The sequence below is a fragment of the Gracilinanus agilis genome, chromosome 5 (assembly GCF_016433145.1).
Source record: "Gracilinanus agilis isolate LMUSP501 chromosome 5, AgileGrace, whole genome shotgun sequence".
In the NCBI taxonomy this organism is placed as follows: Eukaryota; Metazoa; Chordata; class Mammalia; order Didelphimorphia; family Didelphidae; genus Gracilinanus; species Gracilinanus agilis.
Window position 1 is genome coordinate 69,058,076 of NC_058134.1, and position 16,547 is coordinate 69,074,622.

The 16,547-nt window shown below is 36.7% G+C and overlaps 1 protein-coding gene across 1 annotated transcript in view; it reads right to left on the reverse strand.

Moving 5' to 3' along the window:
* The window catches only part of ODAD2 (outer dynein arm docking complex subunit 2), a 203,015-nt gene that overhangs the window by 103,512 nt on the left and 82,956 nt on the right, over positions 1-16,547 (reverse strand). Inside the window, exons 11-14 of the mRNA XM_044678938.1 lie at positions 15,777-16,022; positions 13,529-13,639; positions 9,990-10,144; positions 7,850-8,092 (exon numbers count right to left, since the gene is read on the reverse strand). Of these exons, the coding sequence (XP_044534873.1) occupies positions 7,850-8,092; positions 9,990-10,144; positions 13,529-13,639; positions 15,777-16,022 (755 nt within the window). The remainder of the gene's footprint in view (positions 1-7,849; positions 8,093-9,989; positions 10,145-13,528; positions 13,640-15,776; positions 16,023-16,547) is intronic.

Here is a 16,547-nt window from a genome sequence, read left to right on the forward strand (position 1 = left end):
AAGTTAATTGCATGGAGGAAAGATACCAAACATTTATTGTAGGAAATGAGCATATTATACAGGTTAATTTTCCTATGAGGCAGTGTAGCATAGTGGATAGAAGATCTGCCTCAAAGTCAAGAAGACTTTGGTTCCAAGTCCTGACTCTTAATACATACTGGCTTTATGGGATAGCTATGGTTGGCTCAGTGGATTGAGAGCCAGGCCTAGAGTCTGGAGACATCCAGGGTTCAAATCTGGCCTCTGATACTTCCTAGCTGTGTGACCCTGGGCAAGTTACTTAACCCCCATTGTTTAACCCCTACTACTCTTATGCCTTGGAATCAATACACAGTACTGATTCTAAGATGAAAGGTAAGGTTTAAAAAAAAAAAACATATTGGCTATCTGATCCTGGCAAGTCACATATTTCTCAGTGACCCAAGGATTTTTTGATACTTGGGTCATTGATTTTTCAGGATAATTATGTTGCTATAGCATAGTTTGTTTTATTTTGTTTTGTTTTTCACTGAATTTATTGTTTTAAGGGGGAAAAATTAAAAAAGCTATATAGGTAGATTAACCAAAGTGAAGAAGACACATACAGGGTCATCAGGATTCTTCTTGTTAGTGGAAGGACTACCAAGAGCATTCCATAGGGAATGCATGCCAAAGATCCATGAGAGTCTTCTCACTTAAATGCTGGGCTTAGCTTTGATCCAGTCATACCACTGCTGAGTTTATACCCCCAGAGAGATAATAAAGAAAAAGACTTGTACAAAAATACTTATAGCCACACTCTTTGTGGTGGCAAAAAATTGGAAAATGAGGGGATGCCCTTTGATTAGGGAATGGCTGAACAAATTGTGGTATCTGCTGGTGATGGAATACTATTGTGCTAAAAGAAATAATGTACTGGAGGAATCCCATGTGAACCTCCAGGAATTGTTGCAGAGTGAAAGGAGCAGAATGAGGAGAACCTTATACACAGAGATGGATACACTGTGGCAAAATTGAATGTAATGGACTTCTTTACCACCAGCACTGCAATGATCCAGAACAACACTGAGGGACTTATGAGAAAGATGCTATCCACATCCAGAGAAGGAACTGTGGGAGTAGAAACAAAGAAGGAAAACAACTGTTTGATCACATGGGTTGATGGGGATATGATTGGGCATGTAGACTCTAAATAATCACCCTAACAAAAATATTAATAATATGGAAATAGGTCTTGATCAATGACACATGTAAAACCCAGTAGAACTGCTTGTTGGCTACAGGAGGCAGATGGGAGGAGGGGAGGGAAAGAACATGAATCATGGAATCATGAGAAAATATTCTAAATCAATTAATTAAATCAATTTTTTTTAAATAAAAAAAATGCCAGGCTAAGGATTTTGTGCTTTATTCCACAAGCAAGAGGAATCTACTGCTGATTCTGAAGGGAAGGGCATGATGTGGTTGAATGTGGTGGGTTTTAGGAATATCAATTTGGCAACTGAGAGGAGCATGATTTGGAAATGTGCAAGACTGGAAGCAAGGACAACAATCAGGAAATTAAAATAATAGTCCACATAAGAGATAACGAGGGCATGAATAAGGAAGAGACTATGTGAGTAGAGAAAGGAAGAGATATGAGAAATATTAGAGAAGCAATATAGATAAAACTTGGAAAATGACTGAATTAGGAGAAAAGAAAGAGGAAAGAGTCAAGGATGATTCCAAGTTTGCAATCTGTATGACAAAGGAAAGTGGGGTTGTGACAGTAAAATAGAGACATTTAGAATAGAGATAGAAATAAGGGAGGAGTTCCATTTTAGATGCTAATAGGATATCCAGACAGATATTTATAGCAGGTAGATGACAATGAAAGCCTAGAGAATAGAAGAGAGATTAGGGCTAAAGACAGACAAACAGACACTTGGATAGATATATAGATAGATAGATTTAGGAGTTGGTTAGAAAAGAGATCACAACTCCATGGTTGCTAATGAGATCACGACAAAGAGAATCTTATGAAAAAAAGCTCACAGTAGAGCCTTCAAAGATGTTCAGTGAGTATGCAGAGGAAAGATACAATGAAGGAAACTAAGGAGCAGTAAGATAGGAAGAAAAATCAAGAGAACAATGTCACAGAAAGAAATGAAGGCAGTAGGAGAAATGTCTAAGAGAATGTAGTGGATAGGGATAAGAGGTCAGATAGAATGAGAATTGAGAACAAAACCATTGAGTTTAGCTGTTGAGAGATTGTTTTTAATCTCACTGTATGAGTGGTAATGTGAAAAAGTAGATTATAAGGGATCCAAAAATGAGCAGAAAGTAAGGCAATGGCTTAGGAATATTGGAAAATAAAAGCATATTTGGAAGAAGGTTAAAGGTTTTCCTAAAATCAATAATCAGCAATTGGTCCTTATTGAAACCTATCTAGAGAAATGATTTAGCTTAGAGCTTTTATTTCTTTAAAATGTGTTATATGGGGCAGCTGGGTAGCTCAGTGGAGTGAGAGTCAGGCCTAGAGACAGGTGGTCCTAGGTTCAAACCCGGCCTCAGCCATTTCCCAGCTGTGTGACCCTGGGCAAGTCACTTGACCCCCATTGCCCACCCTTACCACTCTTCCACCTATGAGACAATACACCGAAGTACAAGGGTTTTAAAAAAAAAGTGTTATATATGTAAATATATGCATACATATGTATATAGAGCTTAACAGGTTCTATCCCTAATGAAAAAGTAAGGAGCAGTTTATGAGATGCAGTATATCAAAATGGATCTGGCCTGGGAGGCAGGAAGATCTGAGTTCAAGTTCCATCTCTAATACATAATGACTGTGTAATATTGGACAAATTACTCAACCTCTCCATGCACTTGTCTACTCTCAAAGATTTTAAATTGCTGAGAATGTACTAACTTGCATTGGTAAGAGTTTACTTATTGTAGACTATTCTCCTAAACCACTGAAATCATAGTTGCAGTCCCTAAGGAGCAGTTTAATGATTTGTTCTATTATTTTAATAAGAATTCTTACAAATTGTATTCTAAGACAGAGAAGCTATAATTGATTGGATCACATGGATCTCTAATGTTCAGATTTGTGGAAAATCCAGATGGTTGGGGTTTGAAAACAGTCTGCCTTATAGAAACACTTAAAGAAAAATATAATATCTAGGGAGGATTAACTATAATTCTATCTAGAATCTTAATTCTAAACTTAACTTATAGGATTCATTTTACAAATCTAAACTTAAAATTAACTGAAGATAAATAAAAGTCACACCAACAATAAAACTAGCACATATTGAAAAATGAAACTGTACCTTAAAGATATAAAGTGATGCACTTTTAAAATATAAAGAATATTAAGAAAAATATAAAAATAATCTATGTTTCCTAGTGATGTGTTAACTGTACTCAGTCCCAGGACTGAGTAACATTTAGATGAGATCCACATAGTGGCAATAAGAGGATGGTGCCCAGATATTTTTTTTCAAGGATAAGTTACTGTTTATTCATGCTAGGAAACAGTACTGAGGGGTATATAATTCTCTTTAAGTAATATTGTTTAGCTCTGAGCCCCCAGATAGAGACAAAACACTTCAGTATTGGACCTGTCTCTCGCTCTTTCTTGGGCATGTTTCCTTCCTTAGTTCCTTCCTCCCAAATGTATTCCCAATAAATATAATTCTGAGTATAAAATGTCAGTGATTACTAATTTTTATAAAGACAAAGAAAACATTTAAAACATAGAAAGGTAAATAGATCATCCTCCCAGGCTTTACCTCCATTCCCCAGAGGAAAAGATTTCAGACTCCAATAAAGTAGCTGGGAAGGTGGGGAAAGAAGGAGATAGATCACCACATTTGGAGTCTATAGTTTGGTGGGACTAGAAGTGGTTTCAACATCACAGCTTCTATCTGGACATTATTCATGCCTAATCAACCCAAGTATTTGCTCCAGAGTCCTGGCCCCTTTCTTTGTGACAGCTACCCTTGCTTATACCTCTGCTCTGTCAGCCCCATGTGCCTTTTGTTTTCTTTGTCTAGCTCTAAGATCACTCTATCAGGAGCTGGGTTCTTCTTCAAGCCTTTCTCCTGAACTCAGTGAACTGCCTTTTAAAAGTCATTCTTAAAAATACTTGTGACTCACGTGTCCTATAGTGGGTGATGAATCAGAAACAACTGACTGCCCCATGGGCAGTCCTAAGCAAAGCTAAAGCTACAATTGGTCCACGTAAAGTGGAAGGAATGCACAGGAAGTAAAGCAAAGAAGCATCTTTAAAAGCAGTGGCAACTTCCTGTGGAGGGGTTCTTCGGAGTTTGGAGTTGGAGTTGGAGTTGGAGGCTGATGAAGGATCTGCTTCATGGACCCGAGACTCTGAAATTTGGTGAGACTTTTCTTGAATCTCTCCCTTTCAACTACCATGTGGGTGAATGAAAAGGCTGACTCCTTTTCCTGGCTTTTCTGGAAGTACTAGCCTCCAGAGAGGTCCCTCATCTTGGAGGAGGCCACATAGCTAGACCCTTGTTTAATTTATCTCTGGGCCCCTCTTTGCTGGGGCCTCTGAAGCTCTGTCTGGTTCAGGCTGGGCCAGAGTAATTATCTACTCTATCATTTCCTTACTTTCACTCTTTCTCCTTTCGTAAATAAACTACCATTAAAAGTCATTGGGACTTGAATAATATATTTTTGGCAACCACATTTTTATACAATTGCCACAACTTTTAATTTTTAACCCTTATGCCCTCAAATCAGTGAAAATATGCTTATCAGTAGACTGAAAGTCAGCCTAGAGATGGAAGGTCCTGGGTTCAAATGTGGCCTCAAACACTTCCTATTTGTGTGAACCTGGGCAAGTCAATTAACCCTCATAGCCTTTGCCATTTTTCTGCCTTGGAAAAAGTACTGATTCAAAGACAGAAAGTAAAGGTTTACAAAAAAAGGGATACAAAGCGATTTTGAAAATATGACATCAACATATATGATGTTAAAGAAGGTTGGCTAGTTATATATTAAACACATAGCCCATGGATCATATATGGCCCATAATACTCCCAAATGCAGCCTGAACAAGACTAAAATGTAATTGGGAAAATTTACCAAAATGAATAAAAATAAAATAAAACACAAATAACATATTTTAATTAAGTCAATATATAGCCTGCAGGGATCCTTCTATCTGCATCAGTAACCCTCTTTCTATTTGAATTTGACACCACTGATATAGAGAATGAAGGCTGGGTAGTCCATATACTATTCTGGTAGCCAAAAACATCAAAAGACCAAGAAAAAGGCCACCAGTGTATCAATTAAATGACTTATGAAGAAATTATTGAAAGACCTTAGATCAAAACCACACCAAATGAGAAGCAAGGATGGATCACAAGATAATAGTATCAAAGATATAGATTTGAAAGGGATTAATCAGGACAAAAGCATTTATATTAAGGGCCTATTATATACCAGGTACTGTAGAATTTGAAGCACCTTTAGAGGGCATCTGATCCACCCATTTTATAGATGAAAAAAACTAAAGCCCACAGAAATAACAGAAGCATTTCATCTAATCTCTCCATTATACAAATGAAAAAAAGGTCTAGAATGATAGCCTACAGTAGATAATCAGTGACTTAAATAGCCAAGTAATAAATAATAGTGATGATGATATTAATTCTTATTTATAAATGAATTTAAGCTTCACAGAGAGCATTTCTCCTGGAAGTTTATTACTAGTTCCCTTATTTTTACATATAGAGTCAGATGAGAAGAAGCAAGATTTGAACCTAGGGTCCTACAACTCAAAATATCTTTTGCATTCAGGACAAAAGAGATTGAGTGAGCAAAGACACAGAGATAAAAAAAAGCAGAAGTAATTCAGGAAATGGTCATTGGTTTGGTAAGAGGATAGAGTATGTGAAAGAGAAATAGTCAGGCTGGAGCATGGGAGTGAAAAGCTTTGAATGACAGGCTATGGAATTTGGGCTTCATTGGGAAGACAATGGGGATACCCTTAAGGGTTTTGAAGAAAAGAGAATCTTGGTTAGTGTAACAGAGAGAAACCAGAGTCAGGGAAGACTTTTGGAAGGTCAACAAATAATACAGGTGAAAATTAAAAGAGGACCTAAACAGGACCATGGAAATGGAAGACAAGTACTTAAAACAAAAGATAGTGGTGAATAGATCAATAGATTAGAGAGGAGGTTCAATAGATAGGGATGGAATCAACTTATTGCCCTTGGATGAGGATAGGATGAAAAGGGAAGAATCAAAGGTGACAATGAAATTTTTGGCTTGGGTGACTGGAAGAATGTAGGTCATGACTAGAAATAAATCAGGAAAAGGAACAGATTTGAAGGAAAAAAGGATAGTCTTGGTTAGACACAGGAGGACATAAAGACTTAGAAAGAGGTTAGGGCTGGAGATCAAGATGTTGGAGTCAGTTATCCAAAGCCAAAAATTGTCCTAAATGAGTCATCCATGGGAATGCATGAGCTGCTCAAGGGAACACAATGTCTCAAAAAAGAGATGTTGACTAACATTTTTATAGTGCTTTGAAGTTTGCATAGCCTTTTATATACATCATCTCATTTAACCTCACTATGTGTGTTAGACCATTACCATTATCCTGCCACAGAAACTGAAGCAATAAATTTTCCATGAGGGAACCCAAAACCAGTCTAAATCAGAAGTGTCAAATGTGTGGCCCAACCCAGATTAAGATGTAAATGGGAAATATTTTTAAAACTAAATAAACCAGGCCTAGAGACAGGAGGTCCTAGGTTCAAATCCGGCCTCAGACACTTCCCAGCTGTGTGACCCTGGGCAAGTCACTTGACCCCCATTGCCTACCCTTACCAATCTTCCACCTATAAGTCAATACACAGAAGTTAAAAGGGTTTAAAATTTAAAAAAAAAAAAAACTAAGTAAAAATATAACACAGATAATGGTTTTCTAAGTCAGTCTGACTACATCTGGCAGGGATCCATTTCAATTTGGGTTTAACACTGCTGGACTAGAATTCTGCTTCAGATTGTAGGTAATCTCACAGTAAAGTGTTTCTTCCATCAAGAAGTTGTACCCAAGCAGGTACAATTCCTTCAACCTTTTCAATGATGAATACTACCTGTGACTGAATTATTAAAAAAAAAAATCATGAGGCTGGATCTTAAAGACCAAGGTGAGTATCTCTTTCCACTGTCCCAAGAAAATGGATGAAGACCATCAAGCAGTTCCTATGGTGTCACAGCTGGCAAAGGCATGATAGAAACTTTCAAACTAATGAGTACAAAGTTCTAGATGAGCACCAATTCCAAAGATGGTGCCTGTCACTTCTATAATTGCCTCCCAGGTCTATCCCACCCCTATCAAACAACTCAACCTAAAGTGTAAAGAAGAGACAAAGTGGTCCTGATGTAAATGGCTACAGGAGGATTTCAACTCTGTCCTCTCTTACCATTATATCCTAAAACTCCCCATTCTCTATATTATATAAATATTGTAGTCCATTTTAGTTTTTCATTGTTTTTGTATGTTTTACCTATACTTACTATTCTATCATCATACAAATACATCTTCGCATTATCTTGTTTTTCATTTTGTTTTGGGGATATGTCATGACTATAAGGAACTTATTGCACAGAAATTCCTTCCCCTGGTACCTATCAGCCATTTGTCTACAGCTTTTAACCTTCAAGTGGCGCTGGGATTAGGTGACTTGCCAAGAGTCAGATAGCCAGCACAAGTCAGAGGGTGGGTTTGCCCCAAGGTCCTTCTGACTGCAAGACCAGGCTTCTGTTGACTACATTCCCTTGCTTCTCTATTCCATGTTGCTACTTATATAAAATTGCTTGAGTTCTCAAGGATGTCACTCACACCATGCTTTCCGGTTCCGATGCACAAGCACCCACTGCTTTTGTAACATTCACAAGGAGAGCCTGGTTTGTTCCAACAAGCAAATTAACAAGTGGCTGAATGCCACCACATCTCCGGATAATATATCGGTTTTCCTGTTCTTGACAACATTCTCCCAAAGCTCCAACTACATTCACAAGCACTTCTTCAGGCTGATCAGTTAAAAGTCCTACCAGTGTTTCAATCGCCTTGTATTCTCGAAATCTATATTGTAATATTGGGAAGAGAAAGAAACAGCAAAACATTTTTTTAAGAAATTATTTTTCCATCTTATGAAGATTTTTTCATTTAAATTCTTAGATGAACTAAACATTTTAAAATGTTAATAACATTAAATCATGTACTCATGCTCCTTATCATATACTAAATCTGACTTTTGCTATATTCTATTTGTTCAGATTCAATGAATAACTTAAATAATAGTGGTTTATATCACTTCAGCTAAATATTCATCTCAAAGGAGCTTAGAAAGATGGAATAATTACCAATGGACAAGCCAATGTCTGAGCTAGGTGAAACAAAGGATAGAGGTTTGAGCTTGGAGTCAGGAAAACAGGAGTCCAAATCTGGCCTTAGACATTAGCTGGGAAAGTCATTTATTGTCTGTCTGCCTCAGTTTCCTCAACTATAAAATAGAGATAATAGTAGCCTATTATCCCAAGGTTGTTGTGAAGCTCAAATAGGACACTATTTCTAAAGTACATGGCACACCACAGGCCCATAATAAATGCTTACTGCCTTCCCTCTCTGGTCACCTTATTTCATTTTAAACATAACAGAGATGTCCACTTTAGATAAAAGCTAAAAACACATTAGATAGAGATCAAATGTGACTTGTTGATTCATTGTACAAATTATAACACATTTAGACAGAGATCTTACAAAGGTTGACTATGTGTGTATGGATATGTATACACTATATATATAAATGGGGGGGTATACACATACTAATAAACACTAATTAGATTTTTAGTATAGATCAGGGATTTTAACCTAGCAACCAAGAACTTTTAAAAACTGTTTTTATTACTATTTCAATGTAATTAGTTCCTCCCTACTCCTATGGATTTTATTTTATGCATTAAAAATACTATTCTCAGAAGTTTTTATCAAACTGCCAAAGTAGTCCACAATATGAAAATTGTTAAGGATTCCTGGTCTAGATGGAAAACAAGCTTGATACACAATTGAACAGGGAGCTGGATGGATGATCAGAAAATTGCAGTTTCTATTAAAGAAACCCCAAACTTCCCATGAAAAAAAGGCCCAGATCTCTAACGCTAACATTCCAGCAATATGGAAACAAGACATAGAACAAAATGTACTATGAAAGATTAAAAAAAATTTATATTACATTGATAGGAAATGAACCCTTCCCATAAAAGAAAATCATACTAGGAATGGAGAAAATCTTCCTTTTGAACTATTCTATTATTTTTATCATCAAGATAGTGTATTTTTAAATTGAATTTGTGAAATCAATAAATCATTTCTTGTACTTTGAAACTGAAAAATTAATCTCATATTGCCAAACAATCACTTAAGAGTAGATGGTAAATCTAGGAGTTAAAAAAAATAAGTGCCTCTTAAACTTTACTTTTATTTAAATTTTTAATGAATAAACATATTTGAAAATATACTTATGAATCATATTTTTCTGCTAGCTATTTCTATAGATTGACTGGCTCAATAATAATTAATGAACATTTTGGTTTAGCCACCACCCTAGAAGCTTCATTTCCCATCCCCCCTCCCTAAAACTGCCCAGGTTCCAAATCTCCCTCAGGTAAAGTTGAGGTATTTTCATTTCAAAAGGCTGCCTACCCACAGAGTCAAGCAGCATATTTACCCAGTCAGTTTACACCAGAAGTTACCCTGTTGGCAAAGGGGAAAAGTTCCCTAGGTAGAGGAATCATTGCCAGGGCAGGTGTTCCCACAGTGCCAAGAATTCCTTTTATTAGCAGGTTAGCCCAGAACTGACCTGTGAGGCAGGTATATAAATGCCTTGAGACTTAACCCTATATTTCAGTAGTATGATCTTAGGAGAAAGCATGTTCATTTCTATGAATTTTTCACATAAAATTAAATGTTTTATCCTTACTTTGTCACATTCTCTTTGCTGATTGAACATTTCCATATGGCTCCCGTGACTGCGGCTAGACGTTGTTTATTGTCTGTGTTATTAAGCAGAGCTGCAAGTGGCTTAAGGCCGCCATGGAGCCTAACCAGGTCCCGAGTTTCCTCATCTTCAGCACACTAGACAAAAGGACGAAGGGCAAAAGCTCCTATTAGATAGTATGCCATTATGGAATCTATTAGCAGAACGGATTCATTTGAACAGTGAGTTAAATTTTCTAATTTTGTGGCATCTTTTTCCTAAAAATGGAACACAATCCTTCTCTGCAATAAGGCGATGATGTGAACCAAACATGGACCCTTAAGATCTCTTTGAATCAGCTGGCAAGATTGAATCTTAAAGACTTCAATTCGTGTCCAGCTTCAGACATTTACTAGATATGTGACTCTCAGAGCAAGGCGCTTAACCATAGTGGTTCTCAGTTTTCTCATCTGTAAAACGAGGGGTTGGACTTAATGGCATCCAAGGTTTCCTCCAACTCCAATTTTCCAAATGAGCCTTTTAGCTTGAAAATTCCCTCCTTAAGACCCTGGAAGGTGTGAGTACTTTCTGTACCCTTCATAATTCACTTCAGAATGCCGATCTCTACTATGCTTCCATGAAGAGGAAAATGGGACAATTTTGCTACTGCCTCCTATATACTGCAGGAAGTGAAAATAAAGAAAAAGGCAGAAGAAAGACAAAAAAGTCTTTATTTAGAAAAAAAAAAAAAAAAAAAAAGCTAGCTCCTACTCTCCTCTCTGCACCCCCATGAATCGGCTCCCCAGTCTGATGCAAAGGTCCTTCTCTGACTCAGGATTGGTCCCTTTATAGACCAATCCCACACCAGGAAGTGAGTGGAGTCCCTCCCTAACATGGGATTGGTCCATTCATAGACCAATCCCACACCAGGAAGAAGGGGGTGGGGTGGGAACCCAGGAGCATGCTGGGGAATGTAGTTCCAGCATGCAGTCTTTTCTTTTTCTTTACAAAACCCACAATACGCAGTCATCAACCCCATGAACAAAGCCTGGTCAGAGCTTTGATGGGACATGAAAGCATGTTAGAGTGGGAAAAGAGCTATATTTGGAGTCACAGCACCTAAGATCAAGCTCAGTTCTGCTACTTGCCATTGGTATGACTTAAAGGAAGTCATCTCATGTCTCTGAACTTCATTCTTCCATTTGTAAAATGAGGGTGTTGGACTAGATGCCTTCTAAGTTCCTTTCCAACTCTTAATGCATGATCCTATGGCCTAAGCATGATTTAGCTTTGGGATGGATGATCTCTACCATCTATTTCTCCTTCTATCTCTCCTATGAACTTTGTTGGATGGAGGACTAATTCTTATTGGAGTCAAAAAATGAAGCCTATGAAAATCTAGCCAGTAAAATCCAGCAATCTACCCAAGAGTACCACAGTCCCTTAGTGATGAAGGATGCAGACCTTTTGATTACAATTATAGAATTTCATCTTTTATTCTTAAACACCTTATCAATCACATTTTAGTCCAATATTGGAGATACATTTTAAAATGTAATAAATTTTTTTTGATCAACTGACCCTTTTTTCAGGTTATATAATCCATAAATAATAAAAAGATGGTACTCAGGTAGTATCCTGAAAAGAAAATTGAAGTCAAGGTCTCATATATAATACTAAGGCATGAAAATTATATTCTATTGGAATCTCCTGGCTTCACTCATCATGGTAAAGTGAAATGATCATTGGACTTGGAGTCAGATGACCTGGGTTAAAAAAAACAACCTCTGATCTTACTATCTGAGTAGCATTGGACAAACTGCTTTACTTCTGTGGGCCTCAGTTTCCTCATCTGCAAAATGACAGGGTTGGACCAGAAAGACTCTGAAGTTCCTTCCAGCTCTAGATCTACAACCCTAGGAATGTGTCATGAATAGAAAACTTTATATTTTTTTCAAGTATTACATGGATTCTGAGTTATAGTCTGTTGTTCATTATAAATTAAATAAAAATAGCAGTCTTTACATCTAATAATTATTATTTGTCAATGACCTAGGCAGAAAAGCCATTTTCAAGGATATTTTCATTTCTTCTCCTACTTATGATGGCACCTTCTCCAATGCCTTCTTTTAGACTCAGATAGCATTTTACACCCCAGTCACTTAACTATTTCATTCAATATTCATGTCAAGGGTCATTTCCTCACAGAAATCTGACCTAATTAGGTGGGAGGTAACCCACTAATGTTTCAAAGAGAGTGTTTACTTTCTATGATTTCTATCCTGTCTGAAAAAAATTTCATGTACAAAAAGTAAAAGAATAAAATAAAGGAAGAAACAAAAAAGTAAATACACAGTATGTCCATTTGTTCTCATTAAAACGTGTTTCCAAGGCTACTATGAAAGACACAGAGTTATAATAAAGAGAAGCAAAAACCCAGAGAAAGAGACAGAAAGAGAAAGACAGAGAGGAAAAGAGGAAGGGAGGGAGAGACAGAGACAGAGAGACAGAGAGAAGCAGAGACAGAGAGAGGATTTAATAAGGTAAAAATGTTTTTAAATACCATAATGTGTTGTTTTTTTAAAACCCTTACCTTCCATCTTGAGTCAATACTGTGTATTGGCTCCAAGACAGAAGAGTGGTAAGGGTAGGCAATGGGGTTCAAGTGACTTGCCCAGGGTCACACAGCATAATGTTTTAAATATTTTAAAACACTATAAACATACTTGAGAATTCTTATAGTACTTGTTTGTGATAAAATAAAATATTTTAGTAGTAGTTCAGGAAACTCTCTGAGATTTTTAGTTTCAGAACAAATGTTGATCTGCATTGGTAATGGAAGATCCCTGTGTATCAATGAAATCACAAATTTTACTAGACCATATCTATCACGTTCTCAATAATTCCTTTTATCTGTTGAGTTGAAAAGTGGTTCCACTTGGCAACTGATACAAATACATTATTCTATATTTTATAGTTCTTTTTATATTGAAAATTAGATGTTAAATCAAGTAGTACTTTTTTAATATGTCCAATGGAGAACACTTCTTGGAAATCTAATTATCAATCAAATCTTCACTTTAAGTAAATCATCACGTTGGTATACTCTTATCTGTTTAAGGAATCTGTTAGAGGCTAAATTTAATATAAAGACTAGAAAAATGGAGGTTGGTGGGTGATGAGAGGCACACTAGCTGTCTTTGGGGATTTGAATGCCTTTCACATGAAAGAGGGACTAAACTTGTTCTTTTGAAGTTCCTGAAGGCAGAATTTAGAGTAATGGTTAAAAGTTGGAAAAAGTTGAATTTTGGTTGATTCCTAACAATTATTGCTGTTCAAAGCGGGGAATTGGTTGCATAAGAGAGGCAGTGGGTTCTCCTTCATTGGAAGTCTTCACCCAAAGTCTAGATGCCCAAATGTCAAGGTTGTTGTGGTGTGTCTTTTTTAAAGCATATATTGAACTGGTTGGCTGATGACATTCTTTCCAGCTTTGAAATTTTATGAATCTAACCAACCCCAGCTGTGGGGATCATTGGTCCCACCTGATAGATGGCCATGGCACAATGCTCCTGAAGAACTTCATTTTCACTATTTAGGTTCTTCACCAGATTTTCAATAATCCGCTCTGCTTTGATGGCTGCACGGTAGTTTTCCTAAAAATATAAGTTAAAATACAATTTTATGTATTATATATATAAACATGTCATATGCATGTGTGTATAGTATTTAAAAAGTTAACCAATTTTACCACAAAATATTTTTAAAATTTTAACTCTAATATCTATAAATTTCCTCTGCCTCAGACAGAGATTACCCTTCAAAACTATGCCTAATTTGTGTGTGTGTGTGCGTGTATGTGTATGTGAAATATTTGTCATGGATTCCCTATAAAATTTTGTCAGTCTAGATCCTAGGAGATGATGGAGTTAAAAAAAAGCAACTCTATTATTAGTCATCTTTGCTCTTTAGTTGTAACTACATTCTTAGCCTCTCCCCCATATTATATTGGCAGAGTATGATGAAAATTTCCTCTTGTAATCCCTTACCCTATACACTTATTCCAGTTCTCCTATCTTACTGACAGTATTCTGTTATGAAAACAGAGTATTGCATAAGACACCATTAGGCGGATTGCCCAATTTTAGTTTTATGCACTTGTGGTAAGAAACCAAAATTTGAATAAAAATTTATAATTTTTTAAAAACCACTTCATTAAGTTTTCTTGAATTAAAACTCAATCCTTATGATGGAAATTTCACTTTCAAGTTGAACTATATATAAATTTCATGTTCGTCTGGGGCTTTAGGGCTTCCCAATAAGAATTTAGTTAATTTGGAAAAATCTGATTTTAACACAGCTCATTATTATGTGGACTTAGATATATTAGGGACTAAACCTTGCCCACTATTACCACCAAAGCATTACTTTATAAAGCTAAAACCCAATATAAAATAATAAGCAAGTGCTAATACTTTTCCCTAGAACCTGTATAATAAAGACTTCCCACTGTAGTTTTACCAAAGCTATAATTAGGAATGCTTCCACCCAGTGTAAAAGACAAAAAAAGGTATCCTATGCTTGGGGAGGAGGGAGAAGATATTTTCCAGACTTCAGAGTGGAAAGTCCTAAATTACTAACAATTCTTGCTAAGTAGGTGCTATTTAAGCTATGTGTGGCTAATTCAAGGGTTCTGGGATGGTAAGCACTGCTACTGGAGAAGAGATTCTCTTCTATTTACTTGCCCCCCTCACCATCACTACCACTCTACATATGCAAGTATATTGACACATTTTTGTTTTTGTTTTTTGTTTTTGTTTTTTTGTTTTTTTTTTTTTACATTTTTAAACCCTTAACTTCTGTGTATTGGCTCCTTGGTGGAAGAATGGCAAGGGTGGGCAGTGGGGGTCAAGTGACTTGCCCAGGGTCACACAGCTGGGAAGTGTCTGAGGCTGGATTTGAACCTAGGACATCCTGTCTCTAGGCCTGGCTCTCAATCCACTGAGCCACCCTGCCGCCCCTATTGACACATTTTTGAAGAGGGCTTACAGTATGGTCATTGGTTTAGACAGCTCATCACTTATCTATGCACTAATCCATAGACGCCCCTCCTATGACTATCTAAGAGTTGACTTGGGGCATGAATTCTCAAAATTGGCTTCACCTAAATTTGGCAGTGTTTGGTTACCCTACCCTGGCCTTCATTTGCAGATTCCTAGCCTGACAATCTTCCAAATGAATTTAAATTACTTGACTTAGTAGGGGTATAGGTTTCCCCACAATATTCTGCCAAAAGGTGAACTCATTATAACAAAATATAATCTCCAAAAATTATGGCATATTTAATAATTATTTTGTATATGCATGACAGATATCTATCCAAAACCTCTCTATAGTCATCATTTTGTATTTCAATTTAATTTTATAATTTATAATTTATATTTATTTATATAATATAATTATTTATAATGTAATTATATTTTATATATATTTTAAAAATAAAATTTAGGTAACTATTATATATATTAAAATACTTACCTTCTGTCTTAGAATTAGTATTTTGTATTGATTCTAAAGCCGAAGAGCAATAAAAGCTAGGCAAAGGGGGTTAAATGACTTGCTCAGGGTCACACAGGTAGGATTTAAATAGAGGACTTTCCATCTCCTTGCCTGACTCTCTATCCACTGAGGCACCTACGTGCCCCGCCATGATGTATTTTTAAAAACTAATGGAAACCTGAACTTCTTTCACTTAATAGTGGTGGCCAAGTGGACAGAGTTGGTGCAACTCACCTCTGACGCACATTCTTGCAAAGTCCCTACAACAGGAATTAACATGTCCTCATGAGAAGATTTCAGCAAGCGAGCCAAGAGAGGGATGCCCCCTGCTTTCCGGATCGCCTCTTTGTTTGCATGGCTCTTACTGCAGCTCCACAGTGCCAAAGCCCCACATCGGGCCACTTCTACATCCTTGGTCTCATAATGAAAAGAGCGGTGAGAGTGGTCTGGGGTGCTTTGGGCATAGTCCAACAGCTCGACCTGAAAGAATAGGTAAGTCTTGCTCTATTATCTATATCTAATATATCTAAGAGTATATTTAATAATATATACTAATAGTCTACCTAATAAATAACCAACCCTGCAGTTCAGTAATCCAAATACTGGCATCCCCATTTTACAGATGAAGAAACCAAGGCTGAAAGAGGTTAATGACTTGCACACACTCACACAACTAGAAAAGGCTGGAAGCCGTTCAGGATTCTGATTGGGAATCTAATGATTATTCCATATGTCTACAAACATAATTCAATAGCCATAAAGTTGCGAATCTCACTGCCATTAATGCATTTGCGAATTTACAATGCGCTAAATAGCTGCTAGTAAAAAAGAAGCACTAAATTATTGGAGGTACCATATAGGCTATCCTCAGAAGGAGTTCCATTCCATTCCAATCCTGTGTCTTTAGTGCAATACTTTCAAGTATAATCATCAGCATATTGACTCAGTATTCTTGGTTCTAGCAACTCTCATTAGTTAAGAGCAATGCAGAGATTTCTGAGAAGT